General features: G+C 42.5%; 1 protein-coding gene across 8 annotated transcripts in view; it reads left to right on the top strand.

The window, feature by feature from the left end:
* Nucleotides 1-24,613, top strand: part of PPFIA4 (PPFI scaffold protein A4) — a 112,300-nt gene that overhangs the window by 37,102 nt on the left and 50,585 nt on the right. For 7 of the 8 annotated variants that reach the window (XM_060277202.2, XM_088674490.1, XM_060277209.2 and 4 more), the window contains exons 3-9: nt 15,508-15,609; nt 17,386-17,550; nt 18,218-18,292; nt 21,033-21,134; nt 21,539-21,760; nt 22,599-22,745; nt 23,490-23,628. In XM_060277202.2, coding sequence (XP_060133185.1) covers nt 15,508-15,609; nt 17,386-17,550; nt 18,218-18,292; nt 21,033-21,134; nt 21,539-21,760; nt 22,599-22,745; nt 23,490-23,628 — 952 coding nt within the window. Of the gene's footprint in view, nt 1-6,340; nt 6,479-15,507; nt 15,610-17,385; nt 17,551-18,217; nt 18,293-21,032; nt 21,135-21,538; nt 21,761-22,598; nt 22,746-23,489; nt 23,629-24,613 lie in introns of those variants that run through there. The other variant, XM_060277208.2, reaches the window with a different exon arrangement.

Genomic DNA, 24,613 nt, shown 5'->3' with positions numbered 1-24,613 from the left:
TAACCGAGGGGAAGCTGAACAGGTTTGGTACACTGTTGTGGCATGGTAGTACCAGCAGGTGGTGCTGAAATCTAGGGAAGACCCATAGCTGGTGCCCAGGGTAAAGTTTTATTTATGCTAGCGCTCTCTCTCCCCCCCCCCCCCCGATTCAGGTGGAATCTGAGGTGTTCATATACAATGCTGCAGGAACTGCTTAATCATGCCTTTGCCTGTTTATTTTCTCCCAAACTGTTCCATTCTCTTACGCTTTTAATAAGTTAGGTACATGCATAATAACATACTGTGTGTGTTCTTCCTTTGTAAGAGAACTTGGATGCCTCCAGTCACAATTCTAAGTATGAACATTGTATCTTTTCAACATTGTTGCTTCTTTCGTGTATTCTTTTCGAACCCAAACATTTGTTCCTTGCTCACCATTTACAGTTGATTCATATTATATCAAGGGCATTAAATGCAGATATACACTTGAAACAACAGTTTATATAGAGAAAAGATAGTGTTTATACTTGGAAGCTTGACTGAAGGCATTAAAGTTCTCTTGCAAATGACAACATACATTAATATTTGTCATAGGGAAAATATGTGTACAAATACAGTTCCAGGGTGTGGTTAATACCTCTATCTTAAAGATACCTTCCCTGGATCCAGTAGAAAACTACTGTCCCATCTTGAGCAAGGTGATTGGCTGAGACGGTGGTGGCAAGCCAGCTGCAGGTACACCTAGAGGAAGCAGATTATCTAAACCCTTTCCAGTTTGGTTTCAGGCCTGGCTTTGGCACTGAGAAGACCTTGATCACCCTGATTGAAGACAGACAGTGGGAGTGCAGCCCTGTTGGTTCTCCTTGACCTCTCAGTAGTTTGGGGCGCTATTGACCGTTTTCTTTCTGGAGTGACTTAAGGATGTTAGAGTTGGAGATACTGAATTACAGTGGTTTCACTCCAACCTGCAGGGGCACTACCAGAAAGTAATACTAGGAGACTGTTGCTTGGCCCCATGGCTTTTCAGTTGTGGGGTCCTGCAAGGGTCTGACACCTGCTTTAAAAAAAAAGAAAAGAAAGAAAATAACAGAACACCACTAGTCATCACATACAGCTCCCAAGTTAAAACAGTACAACGCATCATCAGAGATCTACAGCCTCTCCTGCACAATAACAGCTCCCTTTCTCAAGCTCTGGGAGGAAGACCTTTCATTGCCTACAGACAGCCACCCAATCTTAAACAACTCCTCACCCACAATAATACAACCACCAGACTTAACATGGACACTGGTACCAGAGCCTGCAATAAACCCAGATGCCAACTTTGCTGCCACATACACCCGGACAACATCATTACTGGCCCCAACAACATCCAACATACCATCTCAGGACTATTTAATTGCTCATCTTCTAACATTGTGTATGCCATCAAATGCCAACGGTGCCCTTCAGCTCTCTATATTGGACAAACAGGCCAAACCCTATGCCAAAGGATAAATGGACATAAATCTGACATCAGGAACCATAAGACTGAAAAACCAGTAGGAGAACACTTCAATCTCCCAGGACATTCTATACAAGATCTCAAAGCAGCTGTTTTATTACAGAGAAATTTCAGGAACAGACTGGAAAGGGAAGTTGCTGAATTGGAAATCATTACCAAGCTTAAAACCATGGAAGCACCTGGGATGAATAGAGATATCGGATTCTTATCTCATTATGCATGATCAAGCTTTCTTTAGCACCTCAGCCCAGGACTAATTGCAGCCATCAGCAGCCATTAACACCCATCTACAGGTTTACCACTCCCATCAGCCCATCTCCCATTCCCACCCACCCCCACCACCCTCTGTATATATATAGGGTCTGACACTTCTGTTTCTAGTGTATCTGAAGAAGTGTGCATGCACACGAAAGCTCATACCAAAACATAAACTTAGTTGGTCTTTAAGGTGCTACTGAAGGAATTTTTTTATTTTGCTTTTAAAGGGGTTATATTTCCTGTGAAGGAACAGGTTTGTAGTTTGGGAGTGCTCCTGGATTCCATCTTGTCACTGGAGTCTCAGGGGCTTCTGTGGCCAGTAGTGCTTATGCTCAGCTAAGGATGGTTCACCAGCTATTGGAAAAGCTTGGCCTCAGTTACCCATGGTTTGGTGACCTGCCTGTACTACTGTAATAGACTCTATGTAGAGCTGCCCTTGAAAGTGATCTGAAGATTGCAGCTAGTACAGAATTCAGCTGCTATGTTGATAAGTGGGGCATCCCAATGGGTTGTGTCCTTAGAGTTCTACACTGGCTGCCAGTGAGCTTCCTGGTGCAATTCAAGATATTAGTGTTAGCATTTAAGAATCTAAGTGGCATGGGACTCGAGTACACAAAAGAGCAACTTCTCCAATGGCAACCATCTTGGGCATTATGATAATCAAGAGAAGCCCTATTGGTGGTATTGCCATTGGTAGTTGCTCAGTTGCCCTCTTGGTTGCAGTCCCCTGCTTGTGGCATTCCTTACCTTGTGAGGTACACTTGATCCACAGCATGGATATATTACGGAAAGAATAAGCAATGCCTGGATACCAGTCAAAATGACTGTAAAATGAAATTGTAGCATTAATGTGCTTGAGATGGAAGATGGGTATTCAGAAAAAATATTGTGATAGTCAATTCTTTTTTTTGTTTTCTCAGCTACTTTATTGACAGTGTTGAAATGAGATTTCTACTCTGGACAGAGCAGAATTGTGTTGATTGTTGGAAAAAGGTGTCTCGGTGATCCCAGTCTGTACTTATTTGTGTAGTAATTTATTGTCTTTTGCTTGTTCCAAGGAAGGGAATGTTTTGTTACTAACGAGGTCAAATTACATCTATTTTCTTCAACAGGTATTCAGTACCAATATATGGGGGTGAGAGATAAGACCAGGCATCCCCAAACTGCGGCCCTCCAGATGTTTTGGCCTACAACTCCCATGATCCCTAGCTAACAGGACCAGTGGTAGGGATGATGGGAATTGTAGTCCAAAACATCTGGAGGGCCGAAGTTTGGGGATGCCTGGATAAGACTCACATACTGTCTTTCCCATTATAATACACCAGTGGACTTTACACACAATGGTTTTTAACTGTTAATGAGCATGGAGGCGTTGCTGATTCTATGGCAAGCTACCAGCACTGGCAATATTTCCAATAGGATAACAGGGGCCGGTTTAAGCTCATCAGAGAAATGATGACAGTGCTGTGGATGCCTTCATTATACTAAGATGTACTTGGGCTACACAGGGCTCTTAGGCTGGTGACAGAAGGTATGTGGATTTACCTTAAATTATTGCTATTAAGTGCTGGGTGCTATAGATAAAGGTAATATTCAGTTTTGCCTAGGAATGACATAAGAAATCCTCAGCCTCCTTTATGTGCTGTGCATCCTTTATCATTTCATAGTGCAACAGTAGAGCACAAGCCTTCCATGCAAAAGGTTCCACCCACAGTATGCCTTTGCCTAGGCTGTTACAAGTAAACATAGAAAATTATGTAATAGCACAATAGTTACCCATTATTGGAGTATTTCAGCAGCCTTGAAGCCTGCAAGATTTATGATAAAACAAGGTATTAAGGACAGGGCTTTCTGCCTTCTCTTACCTTTTAAGTACTGTGAGTGAAGCTGGGTTGAGCCAACTATTTTCTCTGGGCTCATATAGCAATGTAACTTCACAAGCATGAAGCGGAAGAGAAAGTGCTTTGTATTATTTAATGTGACATTGAGACTGAATAGGCTAGAGTAGGTCCCTAGTGCCCAGAGAGCTGGATGCTGCTGCAGGCCAGATGAGTTTAGGCCACAGACTGCATTTAGTTCACAGGCCAGGATCACCCTGTTCCAGCATTATCTGTGGTAAGGTCAGCAGTATCCAATTTGACTGTATACTGGCAAACAGGTGGAGGTTGTGAAATTCACCTCAGAGAGGTTGATCTTGCACAGAACAGGTCTCTGGGGACATGGCTTTTTCATTGCCGACCCCATTAGCTGGTAGTTGAAATCTGGGCACCATAATGGGTATCTCCCATATGTTTATTATTTAAACTTCAGTGCTTCGAAGACTTAGAAGGGGATATATTTGGTCTGCTTCCCACATTACTCCTCCTGGAGCTGAATCTGGAAGTCATTCATACAAAATCAGAAAGTGGATTTTTTTTTGCAAGTATTTGAGTCATACAATGATGTACTAAGCTGCTCCTGAATTCTTGGCACACCACTATCTGTCTTTCAATGAGATGTGAGTAAGTATTCTACCCTTCTCACACACGTTATAATTTTACTCAAAGGATGCATAAAATCCAAGCCAAAGTTTGACATGGCTTGAATCAAAATATACCTAGGTTTATTTATTTTTGTTTATTTCACAGCTAGATTGCAATAAAACCTCCAAGTGGTTTAAAATAAGAATTACCAGTAAAGAAAATAGTTAAAAACAACTATTTAAAACATTCAAAAAATAATTAAACTCAATTATATGCTTAAAAGCCAGGTTAAAGTGCATGTCAACATTTTACATATCTGGATAGGCTTGCACAAACAAAAATGTTTTTAGCAGGTGCCAAAAAGAGTATAGTGAAGGTTGATTGCCACTAGGAACAGCTGCAGTTTTAAAGCATTACAAAGATTTTGCACAGAATCTGACATTAACTGACATGGAATTTTATTGTCTAAAGCAGGCACCCCCAAACTTTGGCCCTCCAGATGTTTTGGACTACAATTCCCATCATCTCTGACCACTGGTCCTGTTAGCTAGGGATCATGGGAGTTGTAGGCCAAAACATCTGGAGGGCCGCAGTTTGGGGATGCCTGGTCTAAAGCAAGTGCAGCCAATGTGATACCCTCCTGAAGTTGTTCAACTATAATTCCCATCAGCCCAGTCAGCATGGCCAGTGGTGAGGGTTGATGAGTGTTGTAGTCTGTCAACATCTGGCGAGCATTGTGTTTGACTACCTGTGGTCTTACCATTCTTACTGAAGAAACTTGGTAGACATGACATTGTGGCACTTCGCAGCTTCTGGGCAGGAGGATAATAAGCCAATCCTAATTGTAGTTGTCACTGTCTCCTTGTTTCATGCAGATGATTGAACGTGTGTGTGTGTGTAGTGGGGATGGTTGAGTTTACCTTCAGTGAAATGCAGACAAGATTATTTGAAAGCAGTCTGAGTGGCTGTTACTAATATTGTGTGTCCAAGGCTCTGAGTCTCATGTGCATATCTCTCAGAACAGAAGAGAGCCCAGGGTTGGGATTAACCTTGGCAGCCATGTTCTGAGGTGATTATTTAGCAGGTCAACCATGAACCCCAAACTGAGACGCTGGGCCCTGCAGCATGCTGCAGAGCCTAGCCAAGGGTGTGACAGCTCACTTTCTGGCTTGTAGTGAGAGGGGGGAGGACCTGTATTTTTAGAAGGGGGAAAGAAACTCAAATATTTTGTGCATTATAGTACTACCAACCCCAGGGTACTTCACATTCAGCTGAGCAGCAACAGCAGTCTGCAAGAGCTTGGCAAGGGAGGGAGAGCTAAGCACTCAGCCAGGCAGGCTGCTTACAAGCCCAGTATGAGCACCTTCTGGCATTGACACATTTTGGTCTTTCTGCTTCCTCACTGAGCTGAGTGACCTTCTGCCCTTGGCAAATTCCCAGTTGGGTCAGCCAGATCCAATAAATTCCAAGCTGGTCAAAAGGTACCCTGGCCCTAAATGGGCTCTGCCGTAGCTGATTATCAGGCACACGCCCCTTTGTGGCCTCACATGCTCAATGCCCACGTCTTGGATTGAGAGCCACAGCTCTGGTGTCTGCACTCATCCATGTTGAGCAGCTGGGCAGAGAGCATGCCAGGTCAGCCAAGGGAGGGTTACGCCTCTAGGGCTCTGCAGCCGCTTGGATTAAGGGGCTATGCGGATTTACTCTCTGCTCTTGCTTCAATTCCTCTCCCTCCGACGTTCTGTATAGGGAACATGCAAGCAATGCAAAGCAAACTAGGTCATTGCAAAGGGACTTTGTGCATCTGTGAGATCCTCTGGGGGAGGCTGCTGGCTCTCCCGGCTCCCAGCTTCTGCTTGTAGCATTTTTGCCTCCCTTACCAAGTCACACTGCTGCCTCCCCTGGATCTTGAAAAGGGATGTGATTAGCACAGGCAGCAGATGGGGAATTTCCGTGAGCTCCAAATGCCTCCTCTTGACAAGTGCTTCGCTGACACTATTCCAGTGCCCAGTTCTCCTCCTCCTGGACAGACAGATTCTGCAAGAAGCAACTTCCTGCTGGTTTGAACCTCAGGCACCAGGGTCTGCAGCAGGGCATGGAACTTAGGCTGCCTCTACCCTTCATTTCTGGATTTAGTTGCTGTTCTCCCCTCGGCCTGGCAGAGTCATGGATTTACAGATCAAGCTGGCTATGATTCCCCAGCATGAATACAGGGAACAAATCCATAACCATCCATCTGTCCAATGGCATTAATTTCAGCATGTACATGTATCAGGTAAGCAGGATACCCCTTTGCAGTGTCTGCCCACCATAGCTTTTCACATTTTCTTGGTAGATGGAAATACTCCAGGCTCTTAAAGCAAGTGTTGAGGCCTATCTGAACCTCCACAGATGCTTTTCTTCTAGTTCTACTTCTTTCAGAAGTTGTGTTGCCTATAGGCATGAAATTCTGTTCATATTTGTTTCTGTTAAGAAATGGAAGAATCAGTGCTATTGTTGTTGTTTAGTCATTTAGTCGTGTCCGACTCTTCGTGACCCCATGGACCAGTGCACGCCAGGCACCCCTGTCTTCCACTGCCTCCCGCAGTTTGGTCAGACTCATGTTGGTGGCTTCGAGAACACTGTCCAAGTGCTATCGATGCTATAGGCTACTCCAAATGTCTTGAGGGGAGAGGGGGAAAGAGCAGTGTTTGGGGGTACTCTCACTTTCCTATTCATATTGAAATACTGTGCCTCAATAAGGCCAAACTTAGATTCACAAAATTTTTAGGGATATGCGTCCCCCCACGTTCCCCCAGAAAAAAAGCACTGGGGAAGAGTATTGGGCACAGTTAGTCCTATCAGGTGATTCCCCTGACAGTTCATTGAGTACAAACAAAAGAGCAGTTGACCTTTGGGAGCTTCTGATTTATTGTGGTTTGTTTACCCTAACATGCTTGAACAAACAGAAACCTGCAGGTTTGGAATTTAGAAGTGGGAAATGCCTAAGTATGAACACATAGCCTGTTGGTTTTTCCCTGCTGTTTGAAGCTACTTTGTGAGCTGCCCACTGTACATCATGGTAAAATGGCTAGATCTTTGCTCTATTTTGAAGGGTCCATGTGAACTAGGGCCATACTTTCAAAGGGCTGAAGTTTTTTCTTCCTGGTGGACCATAGGTGATTTACCTTTTTTTGGAACTAATTGCCATAGCCCCAAAGGCCTTTCCCCAAGTGGGGGAGGGCTGAGAAAATCCCAGGGAGTCTATAGTCAACAGACTCCTAGAATTTTGATTGGTAGCACCATGGAACTGGACAAAACGCATGACATACATGTGGGACTGATACATTAAAAATCACACCTATCAAAAATGTGTGAAATTTTGTTTTCCACCCTCAAAACTGCCGACTCCTTCCTTTCATTTGTGTCTTTATGTATGCATACCTCTCAGGCAGCCTGTGAACAGAAATTACATTTTCCTTCAGGAGCATTGGCCTGTGTTGCTGCTGCAACGTATTTGTATTTATTTTCCTGTGACCATCCTGGGCATCTATTGGATATGTCCAAAAGGAATAATACAGTCTCTTTACCTGTTCTATATGCTTGACTAGTTTTGGAATTAGGCTGGGATTAGCATCATGGATTGCACCTGACAGTCTCATTTTTATTCTCCCTGATATCTCTCAGAAAGGTGACTGTTTGGATAATGGTCTACCTTACATCTCGTCATTTTCTAGCCCAACCTAGTGGCTTTTCCCCTGACAGTGGGCAATTGTCATAGGATTATAGGAAAAACCAATCTTTTAAAAGGGAATTAGACCAATTCATTTCCAATAAAGCTACTAGTCATAGTGGCTACAAGCAGCCTGCACAGAGCCAGTAGACAAGGGAATACCAGTTGCTGGGGAATAACTATGGAAAAGAGCTATTGCTCTTATGTCCTGCTTGTGGTCTTCCCCTGAGTATCTGGCTGTATAATGTGGGAAGCACAACGCTGGACTAGATAGGCCTTTGGTCTGATCCATCAGGAGATGGGTTCCTTAAGTCCAATACTGATTCATTTGGAAATTCTTCTTTAAAATTCTCCTATGTGCACATTGGACTAGTTATTATCTGTGATGCAGTTAATAACACTGATTGCTTCTGTACCTGTTTTGATCCACCATGCCTGGCACAAATATTTATTCCAATTAGATGCCGAAAATGTGACTTACAGTATATCCTAAATGGACCCAATTCATTCCTTGAACTCTGAGGCAAATCAGTAGGGAAAAGAAGAATAGTCCTTGTATATGAAAAAAATGTCCCACATTCTCAGTCATTACTGTGTTTGGCTCTTCCGATATTAAGAAAATCACTTTACATAATTGATATGCTCTTAACATCACAAGTTCTTTCGTTTTTGCTCAAACGGTTGAGCTGTGACAGATACCCCTTAAGGTAGTCTGTGCCAGATCCACATAAGGCTTTAAAATTTAACTTGATACCTTCAGCTACACTGGGAAGCAAACTAGAAGCAAGTATAGGTTTTAAATCTCATACCTGTATAAAATGCATCCAATAATTCATTGCTTTTGAATACTTGAACAATCACATTTGGTGTCTTCTGACGTTTCTCAATAGTCTTAAGTTTTTAAGAGTTCTTAATTGAGCCAAGATTAGGCATCCGTGTTTCACTTTCTAATCCATTTATAGGTATCCCTGCCTAATCTGGAAAGCTTATGGCTATGCAATTTACCATTCAAAGGTTGAGAGAAAAAGGTCTGGCAAGGTCCAATGTCTGTTGGAAAAAGTATAAGCTTATAAGGGATTTCGGTAACTTGAGGATGAAGGACTTGTTAAACTTGTCCACAAGACAACCATCTTCTAATGTGGTTCCAAAGTGTCTAGGCAGCATAGGACTGAAAGGTAGTATTTAGCTTAACATTAGAATAAATCTCCCAAATCTTCTTCTAATTGAATGAAAGCTCATGCCATAATAAAGCAGTTAATCTATAAAAGCTGCAGCCTTTTTGTTTTATTGCTTCTACGTTAGGTGATCCTGCCTGGGAATACTGTAGAGACATTCTTCCTCAATGGGATCATTCCATATCAAGTGATCCAACTTTTAAACCTCATGTCATCCAATTTTCTTAATATTTTGTGCACTTGTTGAATGATCAAACCTAAGTTTAAATCTAAAATTTTAATTTTTTTATCTCATCCCGTTTTTGAGTTATGAGGGTTTGAAATTTCAAAAATTTGACAATTTTGGCCTCCCCAGACCTACACAAAAACCTGAAAAGCTCAGCCCAGGATTGAGATATGTCAAGACCTAAAACACCACTCTTTCCAGAACTTCATAGGCTTTAATGTATGCCACATGATGAATTTATTCTAAATTTTAATTTTAGGTTACAAAATTTTAAAGTGTTTAAAAAAATTAATATGATTTAAAAATTCCAAAAAAGTTATTGATCATTTAATATTTCTAAGAGCTACCTACAGAATTTCATCTTGGGATCTCAATGGGATCACATTGCGCGATCAGGCGGAGTCCCCCAAAACCCCAGGCAGCCCCCGAGTGGAATAATGACACCAGACAACGTTCTATGGGATTAAAATTGGCCACAACTTTATTAAGATTCAGATGTAGGGAGACCTTGGCTCAGGCACTGGGCGTTTATCCTTCCCAGCCCCCAGCCGGGGGTCTGGGTAATTTTTGGGTTATCCAGCATATGTGGGGGTTGGGCTAGCTCTGGAGAACATATGTTCAAGCAGATAGCCCGCCCCCCTTTTCGCCGCTGCTGGAGGGGGAGGGCAATGACGACCTCTGGGCATATGGTCAATGCCTCCCCCCTAGACCCCGTTTACGGGAACCCTGGTATCACCGCCGCCATTGGTGCGGGGGGGGGGTCACCTTCCCCACACCTCCCCATTCTGGAAAACGACTAAAGGATTCTGCCCAAGACCTGCACCCGCCAAAGTTTTGACGAATTGCTACGGGAAAGGTGAAACCTGCCAATGCAGGGAAACGCCCTTCAACAGCGGCCTAGTCGTAGCAGTGCTTGCGTGCGTGTTCGCCTGTGGAAGAAAAAAAGGGGTTAACCTGTAATGTAAGCATTCATTTTGGGAGTGGAGGGTGGGAAAGCTCTGGAGTCGTCGGCTGCTACCCAGGTATGTCTCCCCTACGGCTGTGTGCACTGGATGGTTACCTCCTCCTACCTGGCCAATCCCCCCTGGCAACACCTCCCCCAGCTGGATTGGACGGCTGGCTGTGTAGGCGGAGACCACAGGTATCCAGCCCGGGAAGGTGGTGCCAGCCTCCGAACTGCTATGGGCTGTCCAGGGGTTCCCAGGGGCTGTGTGCGGCTGCGCAAAATGCGCACCCCTTTTTATATGGGGAACGGTCATTACAATTTTTTTTTTTACATGTCTGCCTTATTGGGTTCTATTTAGGATAAATGGGTCTTCTCAAAGTAAAATATAACAGAATAAACAAGGCTACAACCATAATATTAGTTGCTTCAGGCATTTCTTTATAATGTTATTTAATTAAAAGGTGTCTGAAAAGCTAGTCAGGCTTTTCTTTTAAAAATGTGTTCCAAAGCTGAGTGACAGCTTGCTATTGCATGATAGAATTAATGCTTTGAAAGAATTATTGTTAGTACTTTATTTCATGAAGCACAACAAAATACATATCATATCAAACAAAATTATGGCACGGCTGGGACTTGTTAACTGGTGCTGAGATAATATCCCTTCTACCCAGTTCTTATTTTCAACAAATGAGTACAGAAAAGAAGAAATGTTCCTGAAAGACGCTTTGAAAGAGTGAAAGCGATCAGGGGAACACAAGGATTTCATTGCTACATCCAGTCCAACAGAAATTGTGATCAATGTGTACTCCTTTAGCAATAAGAGTGAGAAGTTTGACATTGAAGGAGGTACAAAATCTCTGGATATGGCTGAGATAACTGGATATGTGACCTGTGACACAAAACATGTTGCTTAACTTATATGCTATTGGTGGACTATGAAAGTGAAGAAGCAACTGTGACCTCCTTACACCCACCAGGGCCAGCATCACCATTTGTTTACCCATCTAGTCAGGATGTACTTAAGGTAAGGCGAACACCAGTTCTAACAAGCGTTGAACCAAGGACTGCAACTTGCCGCACTCACACTTTGACAAAAAATGAAATGTGCAACCAATGCTCTTGAAAAACGTTTGGTGTAAAGTACAGTATAAATAATGTTTTCAGCCCCATTTAATGTGTAAGAGTCCCCCTCCCTAATTTTGTTTGATATGCATTTTGTTGTAGCTCTTATAATTATTAAATAATACATTTTTAAAAATATATATCAATTTTTTAAATCACTTTTTAAATTTTGTAACTTACATTTTATATTTTGAGTAAGTTCACCATGTGACATATCATATTAAGGTCCTAGTCCAACACTTTTACCACTTATAGCACAAAGCTCATTTTCTTCCTGTTTCTGCTAATGGAGCTTGCTACTATAATTCTTCTCTAAAAGCACTATTATTAATAACTAGCATAATGCCTGTCATGATGATTGGTGTGTGCCTGCGAAGGAATTGTATACTGCATACTTTCTACATGTGCACCTTGTGGGCAACAATTCACTTGTATAAGAAATGCACATGAATACCATTGGGGAAGGGGCTGAAAATGTACCCTGCTTCTCAGTGGTGTGCGGTGAATTTTTTTCATGGGGGACAGTTAGGGCCAGAGGCACCAGTATGTGATGCCGATTCAGGGGATTGATGTCCTGTTGTCCCACATGTGGGCATCACACCTCCCTCCTTAATCTGGGCAGAAGCTTCCTGGGCTTTGGAAAGGAAGCGCCAGGCCTCTGAAAGGATGCTGGAGCCCTGCTGTCTCATTCCCAAAGCTGGGCAGGCTTTGAGAAGGTGGATGGAGGGCCCTGCACCTTGTCTGAGCATCACACCTCCCTCCCTAAGCCAGGCAGAAGCTTCTTGGACTTTGGGAAGGAGGCACTAGGCTTTAATAGTCTAATTTACCAAGAACATTTAGGGGACTAGCCTAGTCCCCCATGTCCATTGACCACACGCCACTGCTGTTTCTACTGACCCAGCGTGGAGAAGCAAGTCTACTCATGTATCTAGCCCAGCGCCTTCGTTTATATAGTTTCTTTCTGGATTCTCTTTCTTGGTCACTCTAAAAATATGCTGGAATGTTGTGAATTGGATTTTCTGCATATGCAGATGATGAAATCTTAGACTAATTTCTACTCTTGAAAGTCAGGAATATTAAAATTAACATGAAGCTTATTGGATCCTTTCCCATTAGCTTGGCTGAATCCTCTTACAGACTGCCACATCTAATATGCATGTATTCAAGCTAGGCCTCTAGTGTCTCAGTGAAAAATCAACATGCACACAGGAATTTTTCTCCTACCACTACAGTATCTTAATTTGTATGCCAAACTATAAAGCAGTGATAATTCAGGATGACTGCATAAATGCTGTTCCCTTGTTTGCATTCTGAAGCTCAGGAAACATAGCGACAGGCCCACTCAGTTCCCTTCAAGCTATTTCAAATGCTTCATCAAGTGGGTGGGTGGGCTCCCTGCACAGTTCTTATTTTGGTTGCCTGTTTTGAACTCTGCTTGGTTCAGCCTTGCCCTTTCAGAAGTAATCCCCGCAGCTGTTAGAATTTACCAATTGGAATTTACTTTTGTAAGGCCTCCAGTTTAGATAACGGACAGTGAGGAAGGGCTGGTTAGCTGGGAAGTGTCTGCTGTTATTTTAATTTCCCTAGCTGCCTTCCTTAACTACTGGTACCTGCTTTGTTGTGCATATCTTTGTGTTGCCAGGGAGGTTCTAAACCCCTAGCACAGACATAATCACAGCAGCTTCTGTAACAAATGAGTCCATATATGTCCCTCCCTGTTGTTATAAAAAGCAAACCAGTAGTTATTGAATACTTTTGTGGGAAACATACTTGATGGTCACTGTGAAGATTGCATTGACGGGCACCTTTGACATTGCTCCCTGGCTGGGACAACAATACTTTGACTTACTTCGCTTTTTTTAAAGATGTGTAGCCTGCCTCAAAGCAAATGCTCAGGGCAAATAACAGGATTTGTGTTTTAAATAGTTCAGATATTGTTACTTGCTAGAATTATTTCCACAAGGCATTGGATATAGCAGAAAAGGTGAAGAAAATCTATTGAACATAGTGGAAGACTAGTGAACCTGCCTCACTGCCCTACTTCATCCTGTCTTAGGGTATTTTGATGCAGGTTTAGCCTTTCATTGGTGCTAATTAATGCAAGGCTCATTGGTGTGTGACCCACACCAGTTCCTTAGGGATGCTGCGTGGAGTATGTGTGTATCAGAAGTATCAATAATCTATAAAGAAACATTGACTAAGAAGTTATCTGATGCTGAATACATAGATCTTTAGATGGCCAAGATAAACAAGGAATTCTCCTCTACACAATCACCTTCATGAAGAAGAAGAAGAAGAAGAAGAGGAGGAGGAGGAGAAGGAGTTTGGATTTGATATCCCGCTTTACGTTTCCGAGCACAATTCAAAGTGTTGGTGCTGACCTTTAAAGCCTCGGTCCAGTATACCTGAAGGAGCGTCTCCACCCCCATTGTTCTGCCCGGACACTGAGGTCTAGCACTGAGGGCCTTCTGGCGGTTCCCTCATTGTAAGAAGACAAGTTACAGGGAACCAGGCAGAGGGCCTTCTCGGTAGTGGCACCTGCCCTGTGGAACACCCTCCCATCAGATGTCAAAGAGAAAAACAACTACCAGATTTTTAGAAGACACCTGAAGGCAGCCCTGTTTAGGGTTTTCTATTAATGTTTAATAGTTTATTGTATTTTATTTTTCTGTTGGAAGCCACCCAGAGTGGCTGGGGAAACCCAGCCAGATGGGTGGGTATAAAGAATTTATTATTATTATTATTATTATTATTATTATTATTATTCACTACCCAAAGGAGTCTCATAGCGGCTAACATTCTCCTTTCCCTTCCTCCCCCACAACAAACACTCTGTGAGGTGAGTGGGGCTGAAAGACTTCAAAGAAGTGTGGCTAGCCTAAGGTCACCCAGCAGCTGCATGTGGAGGAGCGGAGACGCGAACCCGGTTCACCAGATTGCGAGTCTGCTGCTCTTAAACACTACACCACACTGGCTCTCATGACTGAGATAGTTTGTATTCAAACTATTTTACCCTACCTAAAGATCCCCAAGTTTAGGACTCTTGGAAGCTGAAATTATTTCAGGAATAGTCCAAAATGGAAGCAAAAACTAATCTGAAATGAAACAGTAAGAAGTGCCTGCAAATTTCTTTGTTGTGTTTAGTTTTATGATGTCTGAGTTCTACTGCTAAAAAAGTAGATGCCCACATTGTTTCTTTTTTAAAGAGGGTATTCTGAATTTTGCTGGATGTGGGAGCAAAAACAAAAACAAAAAAACTGTATATCTGCACTACTGTGATTCACATATGGCAGCAGCTGGCATGTAAGTCTCAAGCTGTTTTCTGTCCAGAAGATACACTTGACTGCTGGCATGTTGCACTGCCTTAACTGATTGGAATGAAATGCTTTACCTGCTGTTTCTACTTTCCTTAATTGGTACAAAGGGGAGCAGGTGAGAAGCTCTTACCCAGGGGAGAAGTTCTGGTGGAACCAGTACTGCCTTATTAGAATGCATTGGGGTGGCAGTTTTGATATTGGCTTTGCAGATACATAAGCTGGCTAGGTGACAGGTTAGTCTGAATATCATTTATTATACAGTGGTATCTTGGGTTACAAACGCTTCGGATTACAAATGCTTCAGGTTACAAACTCTGCTAACCCGGAAGTAGTAACCCGGGTTGCGAACTTTGCCCCAGGATGAGAATGGAAATCGTGTGGTAGCAGGAGGTCCCATTAGCGAAAGCGCACCTCAGGTTAAGAACGGTTTTGGGTTAAGAACGGACCTCCGGAACGAATTAAGTTTGTAACCTGAGGTACCACTGTATGTCAAAGGACCAGTAATTCACTAAAAAGAGCCTTTGCTTGCCTTTGAAGTGTCACAAAAGCCCACCAAGGAGTCCCACAATGAAAAGTTGTAATATTTTTCTGTTCTTGTTAATTCTGATTGTTGTTTTGATGACTTTCGTCCTCTTTTGTGTGACAGCCCATTTTTGGTAATACAAGGGGATCCTCTTGGGCGCATGTGATGCAACCATGTTTTTTCATGCAGATGCTTCTTTTTCTTCATAAAAAAGCTAACTTAAAGCTGGGGAATCTGAGGAAACCTGGCTCCTCATGATTGTAAAAATGTGATTGCTTTGCAGGAATTTGCAACACTGACTAGGGAACTCAATGCATGCCGAGAGCAGCTGTTGGAAAGGGAAGAGGAAATATCTGAACTGAAAGCAGAGCGTAATAATACAAGGGTGAGTAGAGAAGCCCAGTTGGCTGCCTGGTTTGAAAAAAACACCACCTCCACCTTCAAAGGGAGCGTTTTTTAAAACAATCAAACTGTGTATAAATTTTATGAAACAAACACAAATAGATAAAAATACTTGGTTTGACCTAGGCTCAAGGTATGCCAGCATAGTTCAAGTTCTCTTGGCTCTGCCAGAGGTATCCAGTTTGCACTCACAATAAGGTTTAACAGGATAGAAGGCTTTTTTTAAATGGAATTTCCCACCCAGTGAATAGAGTTTGATAGGAGACTTGTATTCTTGATTGAATGGGGAGGGTTTAGCATAATCTCTGTAAAATCCAATTTAATTTCTATAGAATGTTGCTGTTTTTTTATTCTTATTCCAGTACAGCTTATGTTTATGCCTGCAGAGACTATTCAGTCCTGTGTCACAACTATCTTTGCCCTACATCTCAACAATACTGAGCCTCCAGGTGTGCTAAGGAACCTTAGCCTGCACCATCCCCATTACTAGTGTGCAGAATTAAACTTACCCCTTCTAGGGAAATAGCTTTGTTTCCACTTCCAGAATTTGCCTGTTACTGGACCATTTCTGCATAGCACCCAGCCTTTACTGTTCAGTTGCTTTTTCTGGCATGCTCTCAAAGTGCTGCCGAAATCAAGTTTTGTGATAGTCCTAGGTCTGGGATTATGAGGGAAGGGCAAATCCTTGACTGGCAAATAGCCCCTGTTGATTGCTATACTCGACTATTTTTGCCTGCTGAACCCATATCTCATTGAATCACCTTCTTTTGGAACAAATGTGAACATCACTGATTATTGATTGAAGCAGGTAGGTAGTCGTGTTGGTCTGACGCAGTCGAAATATATATATAAATTAAATAATGGTCCAGTAGCACCTTAGAGGCCAACTAAGTTTGTTCTTGGAGAAGTGTACATGCACACAAAAGCTTATACCAAGAACAAACTTAGTTGGTCTCTAAGGTGCTACTGGACAATTTTTTTTACTTTTTTGTATAAATATTTAGATTCTTGAAGGAAGAAGTTTGTTATCTGTAAGCCTGTATGTATTGTATGCATCTACCACATAACATTTATTAATTTTGCTGTGGTAATTCAAGACATGGAATCTTACTCATCGGACACTGGCAGAAATAATGTTTTGTCACTTAACAAAATGATCTATGTTACATATTTTGTATGCTGATATTCTTTAACGACATACATCACACTTGTTCTAAATGTACACCATTAGTTTAGTTTAAAGCAGCTTGCTGCTGATGTTAGCTGGAGATAGCTGTTTTTAAGAGAAATGAAAATGACTTGAGAATGCATTGCTTCCTATGATGTGTACATACATTTTTTGGTCCAACTTTTGCTCGTGGTCCAATAGGTTTTTATTTTTATTTCATTTTTTTTACAAAAACCTGATTATCTGAGGCAAAAGTGACAAGGGATCTCTTTCAAAATGCTTTCAGCTCTTGGAAAAATGTCATTTGTGTCATCATAGGTTTGTTTGAGCAATGTGTTTATGCATGCTTTTTGTTAGAGATCTTGGCAAAGTTATTTCAAGTCATGCTCATGGCAGAAATGGCCTGCTAGTAAAACCTGGCTACTTTTTTTTTTTGTTACACTATTATTTATTTATTTATTTATTTATTTGCTTGCTTGCTTGCTTGCTTGCTTGCTATACTCTGAAATCAACAAGAGGACAGATAAAGCCTTTTCTTACCTCACATTGACTTTGAATAAGAAATGTCTAGAGCTGTTCCTTGCCTTGCAGCTTTTGTTAGAGCACCTGGAGTGCCTGGTCTCAAGACACGAACGCTCCCTGAGGATGACTGTGGTGAAGCGGCAAGCTCAGTCCCCATCTGGTGTCTCCAGTGAAGTTGAAGTTCTAAAAGCATTGAAATCTTTGTTTGAACATCATAAAGCACTGGATGAGAAGGTGAGGCTGTTTTGGGAAGTGACTGCATAGCTTCAGCAAAACCAACTATGGTATTTATAACCCATGACCTTTCAGTTACTGGTCTCTAATGGTCCAAAGTATTGCTTTTGGTCAGTGCTATCCTGCAGATCTCCCATGAACTTTCTGGTTATGAGTAATTTCTAGCCTGGACCAATCATTTGCCCTTTGAAGAATGGTCCCAAAAATGACTGCTTTGCATCCTAGAAATATGTTAGCAGGATTGAATCTGTGCTAATGCTCCTTTGAAGGAGTATTCCGGCCTTCTACTCTCCCAACTCCAGTTCAGCTCTACACCCATCACTATATTGCTATAGTCCAAGTCAGGCAGATCTCTGCTGAGATCCTTTTATGCTTATTCTAATTGGCAGGTTAACTCAAGATTCCAGGCTTTAGCCCACTTCATCATACTTAGTGTTTCTTGTTGCTTGCAAATCTAGCTGAGATGCTGGACTTCTGGAGCCACGTACTGTTCTTTTGTGCCCTTTCATGTGATGAGGGTAGGCTTAATTGAATTATCTGTGTTATGAACTAGATTTCTTGATGGTTGGGAGCAGGGGTGGTGGTGGTAGGCCACTAAACTGCCTGAAGCATCCCTAAAGGTTGTGTATCAACTCTGCCCTTGACAATATTTTTCCCCCCCTTTCAGGTGAGAGAGCGCTTACGGGCAGCACTGGAACGAGTAGCTACACTAGAAGAACAGCTTTCTAGTGCTCACCAACAGGTAAATATTGGGTTTCAGATTGTACTGTGGATTTCACTGAGGTGAAATCAAAGAAACTAAGACTGTTGATTGCAGGAAAAAAATGTATCTGCAGCATTATGTGACATGCGATCCACTGTTGATCTTTATATTTTTGTTTCAGTTGCTGGACTTGTGACACAAGCTCCTGTATATTTCTCTCTCATTTTCTTTAGACAAGAATCCCCTTTTAAATTCTCCTCTAAAGCTATTTTATACTGATATAAGGAATTTTGTTAATAACCAAGGTAAACTTGAAGCCATTGTTATGAGAGATAATTAAAATAATTGTGGAAAGCTACCCAGGCGAAATGGGAAAAAACAAAAAATGTTCAGGAAGGGGGAGGAAGGACCAGTTGCTAAGAAGCACACATTGCAGCAACAAACATATGTCGAGAGAATATTGCAAGGGGGGGGGGGTGAGAATCAAAATAATTGCGGTAAGTAATGTGACTAGGTAGCAGAAAGGGAAAAAAAATGTTACGAGATTAAAGGTGAAAGGAAGATACAGGATACACTCCTGCATGTCACAGACCTGCTCAGCTCATACCTCACAGCTTCTACTCGAAAAACAATAATTGGACACATTAAATGTATTCATGCTTTTACAATATTGTGTGGTTGGGCCCTTACTTTCCAGGCTGGTCTTACACAAAAAGAAGTCAAATTACCTATTACAGTGCCAATTACATATGCTCCCACACGAAGTTATTGAATTACTTTGCGTAGTAAAAATCCTGGCTTTTACAGAACTCTCATAGAATCATAGAATCATAGAATCATAGAGTTGGAAGAGACCACAAGGGCCATCCAGTCCAACCCCCTGCCAAGCAGGAAACACCATCAAAGCATTCCTGACAGATGGCTGTCAAGCCTCTGCTTAAAGACCTCCAAAGAAGGAGACTCCACCACACTCCTTGGCAGCAAATTCCACTGCCGAACAGCTCTTACTGTCAGGAAGTTCTTCCTAATGTTTAGGTGGAATTTTCTTTCTTGTAGTTTGAATCCATTGCTCCGTGTCCGCTTCTCTGGAGCAGCAGAAAACAACCTTTCTCCCTCCTTTATATGACATCCTTTTATATATTTGAACATGGTTATCATATCACCCCTTAACCTTCTCTTCTCCAGGCTAAACATACCCAGCTCCCTAAGCCGTTCCTCATAAGGCATCGTTTCCAGGCCTTTGACCATTTTGGTTGCCCTCTTCTGGACACGTTCCAGCTTATCAGTATCCTTCTTGAACTGTGGTGCCCAGAACTGGACACAATACTCCAGGTGAGGTCTGACCAGAGCAGAATACAGTGGTACTATTACTTCCCTTGATCTAGATGCTATACTCCTATTGATGCAGCCCAGAATTGCATTGGCTTTTTTAGCTGCTGCATCACACTGCTGACTCATGTCAAGTTTGTGGTCAACCAAAACTCCTAGATCCTTTTCACATGTACTGCTCTCAAGCCAGGTGTCTCCCATCCTGTATCTGTGCCTTTCATTTTTTTTGCCCAAGTGTAGTACTTTACATTTCTCCTTGTTAAAATTCATCTTGTTTGCTTTGGCCCAGTTGTCTAATCTGTTAAGGTCATTCTGAAGTGTGATCCTGTCCTCTGGGGTGTTAGCCACCCCTCCCAACTTGGTGTCATCTGCAAACTTGCTCAGGATTCCCTCAAGCCCATCATCCAAGTCATTGATAAAGATGTTGAACAAGACTGGGCCCAAGACAGAACCCTGTGGCACCCCACTAGTCACTACTCTCCAGGATGAGGAGGAGCCATTGATGAGCACCCTTTGGGTTCGGTCAGTAATCCAGCTACAAATCCACTGAATGGTAGCATTGTCTAGCCCACATTTTACCAGCTTCTTTACAAGAATATCATGGGGCACCTTGTCAAAGGCCTTGCTGAAATCAAGATAGGCTACATCCACAGCGTTCCCTTCATCTACCAGGCTTGTAATTCTGTCAAAAAATGAGATCAGATTAGTCTGACATGACTTATTTTTCAGGAACCCATGCTGACTTTTAGTGATCACAGAGTTTCTTTCTAGGTGCTCACAGACTGTTTGCTTAATGATCTGCTCTAGAATCTTTCCTGGTATTGATGTCAGGCTGACTGGGCGGTAATTGTTTGGGTCCTCTCTTTCCCCCTTTTTGAAAATAGGGACAACATTTGCCCTCCTCCAGTCTGCTGGAACTTCGCCTGTTCTCCAGGAATTTTCAAAGATTATTGCCAGTGGTTCTGAAATCACCTCTGCCAGTTCTTTTAATACTCTTGGATGTAGTTCATCTGGCCCTGGAGACTTGAATACATCTAAACTAGCCAAGTATTCTTGTACTACCTCCTTACTTATTCTGGGCTGTGTTTCCCCTGCTGAATCATCTGCTCCATATTCTTCAGGTCGGGCGTTGTTTTCTTTCTTGGAGAAGACTGAGGCAAAGAAGGCATTGAGGAGTTCTGCCCTTTCTCTGTCCCCTGTTTGCATTTCACCATCTTCTCCTCTGAGTGACCCCACTGTTTCCTTGTTTTTCCTTTTGCTACGGACATACCCATAAAAGCCCTTTTTGTTGCTTTTAACCTCTCCTTCATAAGCGTGTGCAATGACAGCTTCTTAACAGTGACAGCAACAATAGAAGGTGGACAAGAAGCTCTCTGCATGTTCTGCATTCTTATTTTTCACACTTAAGGAAACCTTAAGCACAAGTGCTTATTCAAAATGTGTTTTGCAGGTAAGTGCTCTTCAGCAAGGCCCCTCCCAGAGGGAAGCACCTGTAGGAGAAGATGATAAAAGGACTGAGGGAAAAGAATCTGGGCAGAAGCTACTTTGGAAGGTGAGATCCATCTTTCTTGAAAGTGGAGAGTATCTAATGTAATATTGAAGTACTATGTGTTTATAGCTGCGGGTCACTCAATCAAAGGTACAAAATGGGAACCCTTTGCTTACTGATAAATTTTATCTTCCCTTAGTACTTTTAAACTCTGCAATAATAGGCCTGTTGAATAAATGTCCAGTGGCAAGTTACAGCTACCTCAAAATGCCTCCTTTTCAGAAAAGACCATTGTTACAGTAGCAATCTAGCATCTCTTGCATACTGTTAGAATGAAGAAAAACTGATAGTTCATTTGGTGAGCTAATTTATTGAAATGTCACTCAGTGGCATTTGTTTGGTACTGTGTTTGACTGAGTAGTGCATATTCCTTGGAAACGTTGTTCTTTATTATGTGACTTTCACAGAGACTTCCTAATGGCTCTATACATCCGGATGATGAGGCAAGCCGGACTGTAGAACTGCAGGAACTTCTAGAGAAGCAAAACTTTGAGGTAGCGCAAGCTAAAGAACGAATAGCTGCTTTGGCTGCCAGTGTTGCTGAGCTAGAAGAAGATCTAAGCACAGCCAGGAGGGACCTAATCAAATCAGAAGAAATGAGCGGCAAGTACCAGAGGGACCTAAGAGAGGTGAGAGAGTTCTGTTCCAGCAGCATAAACTATGTCATCGAGAGAATCTCTGAATCAACTTTAAAAGCCATCTTATTTTTTCCAGGTGTAGAAAAAATAAAATAGTCTAAGCATCTTCTTGCAGAAAGTTATTGCTGTTTCTAGCAGTGAGCTTAGTTATTCAGTGTCAAAGTAAAAAAAACAACTATCATAACTAGAGATTTGTGACCCTGCCTCCCCTCAGTTTGCCCAGATAATTAATTGGATTTTCAGTGGTCTAGTAGAATACTTTGGGGTGGGGTGGGGGACCAGTTTTTCACATATTCCCTGTGAGTACTCTAAAAGTACAATTACCATTTTCCTGCCACTTTCCCTTCCCTGCCAGCTGTCTACTTCATCAAGCCAAAAACCCTGGGGAAGAGCAAGACATGACAGATAGTGGAAGGGTTCTCAACAACACAGGAAAGGCCTTGTGGCTGCGAATGGTGCATAGAGCATTATTTCTTGCAATCATGAGGTTTGACTGTGGTGGGAGCCTCCACCACCATTTGCCTTGTCCCTCAAGTTATGGTTGTTTTGAGGGGCAAAGACGGATGAGGCTGTTGGGCAGGGCTGGAGAGTGGTGGAGGCAAGTGTGAACCCGACTTTGATTTGGAATCAGCTTTAATGGTTCCAATACAACCTTTCAAAATGGGGCCAGCTTATTAATGCGGGGAGAGTTTGCATTTTGAGCTTTAGTGTAGTACCTCAGTAGTCATAACAAGCCCTTCTCATGCTGCGGTTCGGGCAGATTTTTCTATCATCATGAGGGCCATACAACCACAAAGTTTGTGACTTTCTTCATGGCTCATCCTACCAGGCTTTGGCACAGAAAGACGACATGGAGGAGAGGATCACCACCTTGGAGAAGCGCTATTTGGCAGCCCAAAGAGAAGCCACCTCCATTCATGACCTCAATGATAAACTAGAGAATGAGCTGGCCAATAAAGAGTCTCTCCATCGCCAGGTAACAGGCTTTAATGGCATGCCATCTGAAAAGCCAGCTTCCTTCCTCTGAGTCAAGGGCATGTGTGGCTACAATCATAGGTACAATCAAAGACCCTCATTTGACACACTCTCTTGAATATATATATATTCTTTAATTTTTAATGTTTAGATGATTTTAACACTAATCAACCGCAAGTAGGTATCAGCATGGTGTACAATATAAGGCCAAAAAGGTCACACAACCAAAAGTGCAACCATGAAATGAAAAACAATAAAATACAGTCAAAACAGCTTTATAAGGACAGAATACACAAATAAAATGCCTGGGGAAACAGAAACGTTTTCACTTGACACCAATAAGTTTGCACCAGTTGTATCTCTGTGTTGAGGGTGCCACAGTTGGGGTGTCATGATGGAAAAGGCTTAGCTTAGTTGACACACTTGTGTTTAGAAAGTACTTTAAGAAGATCTTAAGATACATCCGGAATCAAATAGGCAGCCAAAGTTGTTCTCTTAGAATTGGTGCAATAGCATCCCCTTAGTCAATGCCCATTAACATTCTGGCAGCCACATTAACATTCTGGCAGCCACATTCTGCACTAGTTGAAGCTTTGGTCATCTTTAAGGACAGCCCCCATGTACAACTTGTTACAGTAAGCATGGACTACCGTAACCAGACTATTCCTGTCCAGGATCGGATGCAGGCTGAAGCTGTGTTTGGTCACCCCCTTTTTCATGACTGCCATTCTGCATTGTTCTACAGTGTGAGGAGAAAGCACGGCATCTCCAGGAGCTTCTCGAACTGGCAGAGCAGAAACTGCAGCAGACAATGAGGAAAGCTGAGACGCTGCCTGAAGTGGAAGCTGAACTGGCTCAAAGGATAGCAGCACTCACCAAGGCAAGTACACAACCAGTAGCTGGCTTCAAAGCCCAGGGTGCAGAAAGGGTTTAGTGTTTCTCCAGAATTTAGAACTTTCCTGGGATTGAGGAGAAAGGTGGAAGAAAGAGGAGCTTTTAAATTCATGTTACAAGTATTACTTTTTCCTTTCTGCTCTGCATTGTCTCTTCTGCAGTAGCTGGATATATTGAGCTGCCTCTTTGGATGGGGGCCTCTCCTAAGGAGGGTTTTGTTTGTTTGTTTTTAAATGATGCTCTAGCAGGTCATGCTGGGTTTTTCATAGGTATGTTTTAGGCACCCAGAATCTGAAGACAATGCTTGCTTGTCCTAAAGTGCATTCTTTTCAACCAAGAAGCTAAGCACTGCATTGGACTAGGCAAGCTTGGAACAAGGGTTTGAGGTCCATTTACCATTCCTGAGACTTTTACCTCAGAGATTGCTACCTTCATACAGAAGAGTCTGGATTTGATATCCCGCTTTATCACTACCCGAAGGAGTCTCAAAGTGGCTAACATTATCCTTTCCCTTCCTCCCCCACAACAAACACTCTGTGAGGTGAGGTGAGTGGGGCTGAGAGACTTCAGAGAAGTGTGACTAGCCCAAGGTCACCCAGCAGCTGCATGTAGAGGAACGGAGACGCGAACCCCGTTTACCAGATTATGAGTGTACCACTCTTAACCACTACACCACACTGGCTCTAAAAAAATGGGACAAGAGCATAAATCTCTGTTAAACTAATTGTGCAGCTGTTAAATTGTGCAGCGAGGAGTGATATGGACCAGGAAGTTGCTGTGAAGTTTGTACAGCAACATTCAGAAGGCCCATATGGCACTTCCTCAAGCCTAGCTTGGTGCAAGGTTATTTTAGATTTGGGCTTAGTAAGAATCTCCAGTGTATTAATGTGCTAGTTCTTGAGAGAGACCTTTCCCAGCATCCCTCATCTTATGTTTAACACCCACCCAAATATCTCATGAGAACAAATCCACTAT

The sequence above is a fragment of the Zootoca vivipara genome, chromosome 7 (assembly GCF_965207765.1).
Source record: "Zootoca vivipara chromosome 7, rZooViv2.hap1.1, whole genome shotgun sequence".
NCBI classification, from domain to species: domain Eukaryota; kingdom Metazoa; phylum Chordata; class Lepidosauria; order Squamata; family Lacertidae; genus Zootoca; species Zootoca vivipara.
The sequence above is the reverse complement of the archived record's forward strand: the minus strand, read 5'-3'. Positions and strand labels throughout refer to the sequence as shown.